Source organism: Sphaeroforma arctica, assembly GCF_001186125.1.
Source record: "Sphaeroforma arctica JP610 unplaced genomic scaffold supercont1.2353, whole genome shotgun sequence".
Lineage (NCBI taxonomy): Eukaryota > Ichthyosporea > Ichthyophonida > Sphaeroforma > Sphaeroforma arctica.
The window spans coordinates 1-7,176 of record NW_014038205.1 but is presented as its reverse complement, the minus strand read 5'-3'; the positions used below and the strand labels follow the sequence as shown (position 1 = coordinate 7,176).

General features: G+C 44.1%; 1 protein-coding gene and 1 non-coding gene across 2 annotated transcripts; both read left to right on the top strand.

The window, feature by feature from the left end:
- The first annotated feature begins 275 nt into the window (after positions 1 to 275).
- On the top strand, positions 276 to 353 carry SARC_30269. Its single transcript has one exon. It is a non-coding gene; the product is annotated as a tRNA-Thr (tRNA).
- Positions 354 to 4,704: 4,351 nt separating this feature from the next.
- Positions 4,705 to 6,851, top strand: SARC_12499 (hypothetical protein). Its single transcript, XM_014293392.1, has 2 exons — positions 4,705 to 6,377; positions 6,504 to 6,851. Exons 1-2 carry the CDS (start codon positions 4,824 to 4,826, stop codon positions 6,756 to 6,758), a joined length of 1,809 nt encoding a protein of 602 aa, XP_014148867.1. The 5' UTR covers positions 4,705 to 4,823; the 3' UTR covers positions 6,759 to 6,851.
- The last annotated feature ends 325 nt before the right edge of the window (positions 6,852 to 7,176 follow it).

Genomic DNA, 7,176 nt, shown 5'->3' with positions numbered 1-7,176 from the left:
AGAGCGTAATAGCCTGAGACGAGTATGTCTGGTTCTCACTTCCTCATCCTCAGGATTAGAGCGGGAACTCTCTAACGAGGTACTGGTGTAGCGATTGCCAAAATCGTGATTACCAGGGTTAGTTGGCAAATGAGGGTCGATATTACGAGGATGGTAAGCCTCATCGAGTTCCATACGATCATATCCTCTGACAGGGTTAGGTTTGTCAAGAGGATGGTCAATGGTAACATCAGAGCTATCGAGATTAAATGTTGAAATATTACCTCTCTCACCAGTGGTAACTGGCTTAGTGGTAGACGTACTGGCTGGTAAACCAGTAGGTCTCGGGTTCGAAATTCGGCCCGGATTTTTTCTTCTTCTTCGGTATAGGAAGAATATCAGCCACGTGGGACACGATAGAGGGGTCCACAACTGCTGCTGCCGCTAGCTCCTTCAAGATCGCTTCAGTGCGGTTCAATTTGCGTCGAGATTGAGAGAATACAACCACTCGTTGTCGAGTTATGGCGTCCTCAACTTCGGCCCCAAGATTTGAGCTGGATGGAATGGCTTCTCCATCGATGGCGAAACCGAAATTTTCGGACAGGTCCAATACTTTCTTTTCACTCCGGATTTGTGCTGGAGTGTCCTTTAGATGTGGAGTTATAATGTCCCCGACATTCGTATCCACGAATTTCCAGCCTTTCGACGTTTATCCCCAATATTTGACGGCACGTGGTCAGGGGGCAAGCTGGGGCCCTGAACTTCACTCCCAGGTGATACACGGACGCTGGCGAGCTTTTCCGCGGCAGTAGATACCTCTTCTTCCAAGGCTTTAGGATCCGACGAGTCATCCTCAGAATTATCCTCTGTACCAACCTCAGAATTGGCTTTCCCAACAGTTTCCTCGGCAGGCTCAACTCCAGACAGGCTAGGTGTTTCCACAGGGACCTCAGGAACCTCGGCAGGCTTAGCAGGCTTAGAGCTAGCGGCTCCCTTGCCTTTAGAAGTACCCTTAGCCATAGTATTTTCTGGATAGTAAATCGATGTTAGACAGTCTAGAAGCAGTACACTACTGTAACTACTAAATAACTGAAAAATATGTAAACTTCGATGGAAATTACTAGGTTTCAAACTATATTAAACCAAAATACAATTTAGTCAGTTAGGATTTAGCAGTGGTAGCTTGCGTACACCCGACCATGTAGCCCTCCACCAACGCTGTGATGCATAAGGAAGAACTCAACAAACGCTGGTCCAACAAGGAGATCGCGGCAATGGCTCGGCGCCAATACTACTACTAAGAAGCTATAGGTATGCCGCTAACCTCAAAACGAGACAAAGCCAGACACGCCAGCTTCAACCGCTGCCTCGAGCCTACACCAATACGGCTGCATCCTGGTAGGCCCAAAACTGCCGCCCATTGGCCCTGATCTCCTCCAGCAATTACAGGAGTGCCACGACTTCCACGGTATCTGGACCCTCCACGAACACCTTGGATCTTTTCGCCAGCATGTAGAAGTACTACCATACCCTCACCCGTCTCTGACATATCAACAGATGTTCCCCATACCACGGCTAATTACGCTCTTAGAGTACTACTCCCAAATTTCGGTTCAAACCAAATCATCGCGCTTGTTGGTCCCGCCTATGATACTTCCGATCCAGGCCAGCCAGCACATACCGAATACATTCGTGGTCTGGTGCGGCATAAACTCACACCCATCCTCGATCTTCGACCGAATTATGACGGATAACCTGGTCCTACTCGATATTTCGTACTCTGCACCAACCCATTTTACGTCACTACACGGCGCAGACCCGATCCGTACCACAGAGGTGGGTACGCTACTTAGTAGATCAGCAAGAAAATACATGGCGCATTCGATGGTTTTAGTATTTTGTCAGCACCAGCCCGAATTGACTCAGCGCATATCCTCCATCGTCGACTCACTTGGCCCAAGTTTCAAACGGGAATTTACTGATCACTTCTTCCCATCGATCTCTCCCGAACCTCTACAACGGCTATGGTGTATGTGGACATTTATTGAATCATAGGACATGCAATGAAAATGTATAACGTTATTGGTGCGACTTTAAAGCATCAAATAGCTGGAAGAACTCTTTATTCTCCCTGAAATTTCAGCATCTGTTTCCATAGGGCGTATGTGCAAATTTTCATTGCACTGTTCTTGCTGATGTGAGGTATAATACCTATGCGTGCTTTACGTCCAGATGGCTGTGTCACATTCGTTATGTCGCTAAGTACAGCAGTATTACGGATTTCCTCAGCAAATAGATCCTGAGCTTTCGCCCGAGTAGCTGGATTTTCAAAAATCAGCTGTTGCACTGGTATACGAAGATCTAATGTAAGATCACCTGTTGACACTTTCCATCCGCAAAGTTGACTTGTACACAGATGGTTATTTGGATCCGATTTAGTCAAACCTTCTCTGTTTGGCTCCTACACTCGCTTTGTGCACTCCTTGTCCTTTCCCCATTTCTTTCCCTTTCCTTTCCTTTCCTTCCTCCCCCCCCCCCCCTGCAATTTTTAAACAAAAATGTGAGCTTCGCTCACATCCGAAATATTCAAAATAAATAATCCAACTCCGACTCTCCAGTCTCCGAGTCCCACAGGCCACAGTCCCCACAGACCCACACCAGTTAATAGTCGTCCACATGTGGACCAGCAAGTGGTGTAGGCAGGAGTCACAGCCTCACAGGAGTTCACGACCTGTGGTCTGTAGACGAGTCCACACTCCAGTGACTCCACAGTAGGGGGGGAGTGTCAGGACCCAGGAGAGGCGTGGGCAAGGGGACTGGGACACTGGTGACTGGGTACATGCCACTCTCCACAGAGAGTCAGAGACACTGAGTCAATAACTTTAAGTCACTGAGCAGTGACCAGTGAGGGAAGTGGGAACAGTTTTATTTCAATTTTGAATTTGTGTCGTCATGATCTAAAATTATAAATTTAGAAGAGGGCTATGCCGCTATGGTCGTCCAATATAAATTTCCGTATTGAATCCACCCAATCATAATGTTTTTAGTTTGGACGTCAGCGGTTGGAGTCCAAGATTCGAGATTCCAACTTTGTTGGCGTCCTAAAACATAAACACTGCTCAATTTTTTGTCCTGAGTCCCCTAGAGTATTATACATCATGTGTAAATAATTGTGTTTTTGGTTGATTTTTTAAAATAAAATATAAATACAGTACATACATACATACAGTACACAGTAAAAAAAAAATTGTTGAAAATTTAACATTGTTGCATAGCCTCCTTTTCAGAAAAAAAACATACAATGGACCTTCGGCTTTTGACAGTATGATGACAACTGATGACTGATGAGTGTCTGTCAATGAGGGACTGAGAGTCTGAGTCTGAGAGAGACTGGACTCACTGGAGTCTATTTGTTTTTATTTAAACAAAAAAACAAAAACAAAAATAGTCTTCACCCTTCAGACTTCTGTATTTTTTAAAAGTTCAGACTTCAGAGTTCAGACTCTCATAAGTCTCAGAGTTCAGTTCAGAGTTCAGAAGTCTCTCTCTCCCTCTCCCTCCGACCCTCACCGACACACAACACAAGAAAAGAGTGGCCAAGGCCTGGTCCCGTGGTCCGCCTTGGGCCCTGGAGGCTGAGAGTGCCTGAGACTGAGAGCCCAAGGCCCTGGGGCCTGGGCCTGGGCCCGGATCCGGTATCCGGTCCGCCGTGCGTCGCGGACACAGTCCTGAGAGACTGAGAGGCTGAGACCGTCGTCCGTTAGTAAAACTGAGAGAGAGAAACAAATCCCAAGAACATTTGTTCACTTTTTTATTTTTAAATTTGGGTTGTTTTACTCATCGGAGTCGCATATTTCCTTTTTGGATAGACAGATGCCCCTATTTAGCAATAGCTGATCTATATCCTTCAATGAATACTTCTAGGTTTTAAACCGAAATTTACATTTTATTTCTTTAATGTTTTATGTTTTGTTGCAAATTATAGATAAAACAATTATGTGAAATTAGCATGTGCATGTGTGCGTTCAGCATTGTGCCATGTGGGAAGGAAATTGTAGAATGTATAATGTTAAAATGTAGTACATATGTAGCATGTTCAAATATGTGTGCGTATAGGGACTATAGACTGATTACGCTGGTCAGACTCAGACACTCAATGGTCACATTTTCGACTTAATTGCGTACTACGGACTACGGAGTACATACTGACTGTCACTGTGTCACAGACTCACAGGTTCAGCCAGACTCAATACTCAATTCATCAGTATTCACTTTTCAGTCATCATTGGGTTTTATACACTATTCCAGTAAACAGTAAACACCACTTCAAAGTCCACAGTTCACACCTTCACAGACACAGTTCACATACTCACGAGTCATGTGACTCATATCTATCTAAGGCATTTCAGAAAGAGTAGATTGACATGAAACCTACTCACCGGAGTAAATAATAAGTTTCAAAATAAAGATAGTATTTAGAACTCAATATGTGGTCAATACATAAGAATTGATTCGCATGATGACGGAACAATGAATACTTTCAGCCCTGTTCAGTGGTGGTTGAGACTCACTTGATCTAATATGACAATATATTTTGAATAGAACTGAAAATATGGAATGTTTACATATCAAAATGAAAAAACCTTCGATATCATCGAACCAAAGACTTGCTGTCACAAGTTCTTAGTTCTCACAAGCCACAATAATTCACGAGCTTTAATTTACTATTACGCAAAACGATAGAATTGTAACACATATAAGTAAATCGAAAGTTTCACTAGTGCTTCACTTTTCAAAATACGAGGTCCGCAAGAGGTCTGAACAAAACAAAACTATTACTTCTGATGATGGGTCTACTACAATTCGCAACTGCCTTGCTGGTGACGGCGCAGCTTGCCACATCACAGCCTGTACCCACCACCCCTGCGTACAATATCACGAGCGCCTTTACTCTCGCGGAGGAGATGGGCTGGGACTTTGGCAATGCTCAAGTCGAGAACTTCACAGAGGAAGCTGTTCCTTATACACTCCCTGATGGCTCAACTGCCAACGGTATCCTAGTCACACCCACCGATGGAGTCACTACTGGAAAAGTGGTAGTGATCCTATCCGACTGGGACGGTGTAGGCAGCTTCGAGGTAGCTAATGCAGTCCGTTTGGCTGGGTTGGGCAATGCTGCCTTTGTTGCCGACACGTATGGTTCGGATCAGGTACAGGGTGAGAATGCGAACCTCACCAATGAAGAAAAGGGGGGGCTCGCTGGAGCGTTGAGATCTAACGCGACAAATTACAGAGGCGTCATATCTGCGGCGATCCAGGCTGCGCAATCGACAGAGAACGCACCGTATGAAGATGTTGCTATCTTTGGGTATTGTCTAGGTGGTGGTGGTGTCATGGAGTACGCCCGAAGTGACCCAGCAACGATTGAGGCGGAAGCCGTCAGTCTGATGGTAGCCTTCCATCCAGGTAGCACTTCGTCGTCAGATTATTCAATGATAGCCACTACGGCCGAGAACAACTTCACGTCTACACTTCTACTGAACCAAGGTACTGCAGATGCGAATGCGGTCAGCTCTGATCAAATGTCTACTGTCATGTCTGAATTAGACGGAGCTGCGTCCTGGTTGAATTCGTCCACCACATACTTTACTGATGCCCAGCATGGCTTCACCCAGCCAGGTGATAGCTACAATGCATTCGCCGCCGAGATGAGTTGGCAGAATGCCATCTACGCACTCGACCCCAATGCGACAGTTGAGGTAGAGGTAGAAACAGTTACTGTTACTTTCTATCCGGTAGCGACCCAACAAAACATTGTCAGCGTGGATGTAGAGATAACAGACACTGAGATCGTCCAGGAAAGTCTGACTGTCACCTTGTTCGAACAGGAGACGGAAGAATTAACTGTGACACTGATCGAAGAGGAGATTCAGAATGTTGTAGTAGAGAACGAGGTATCGGTGGATGTAACAAACACAAACTTGGTTTCGGAAGAGCTGACAGTGACATTAGTTGAACAGGAGACTCAGAATGTTGTAATAGAGAATGAGGTGTCGGTGGATGTAACAAACACAAACTTAGTGTCGGAAGCGGTGACAGTGACAAATGAGGTATCGGCGGAGGTAACAGACACAAACTTGGTTTCGGAAGAGTTGACAGTAACATTCATCGAACAGGAGACGCAGAATGTTGTAGTAGAGAATGAGGTATCGGTGGATGTAACAAACACAAATTTGGTTTCGGAAGAGTTGACAGTAACTTTTATCGAACAGGAGACGCAGAATGTTGTAGTAGAGAATGAGGTATCGATGGATGTAACAGACACAAACTTGGTTTCGGAAGAGTTGACAGTAACATTCACCGAGCAGGAGACACAGGATGTTATAGTCGAGAACGAGGTAGTGGTGGACGTGACAGACACTAACTTAGTTTCGGAAGAGTTGACAGTGTCCTTTATCGAACAGGAATCATTAACCGTAACATTCATCGAACAGGAGACTCAGGATGTTGTAGTCGAGAACGAGGTAGTGGTGGATGTGACAGACACCAACTTAGTTTCGGAAGAATTGACAGTAACATTTATAGACCAGGAAACAGTTGTTGAGCAGGTCAGCTTGGAAGAACAACTCGTAACAGAAGTTAAGACTTCCGTGCAGACTCAGGTTGCAACTCAGACTCAGGTTGCAACACAGACTCAGGTTGCAACACAAATACAGGCTGCCGCTGAGACAGAGACGGACACCAGTTTAATGGGTATCAAGCCACTTGACCGGAAGTAAGGTTCCAAACAAGGGGCTTCTATTCACAACTATTAAAAGAGAACAATAAATAAGGACAATTTACATTGCTCACAGAAATATTTTCAATACAAACTTATGTCGCGTAGGATGGATTGTATCTCTTTCGAGTATATGTACAACTACGATGCACTATAGCTATAAAAAAAAATATGGAAATGCATAGCGCGTGCAAACACGTATATATTAACATACAGCTAGCTATACTACACATATATTCACGGTTATAAAGGTGCACAGATACAACATATACAATTATATATAGACATATGATGCACACACACACACTCACTTATATATATATATAAATATATATATATATACATATATATATATATATACATATATATATATATATATATTATATACATACATATATATATATATATATATATATATA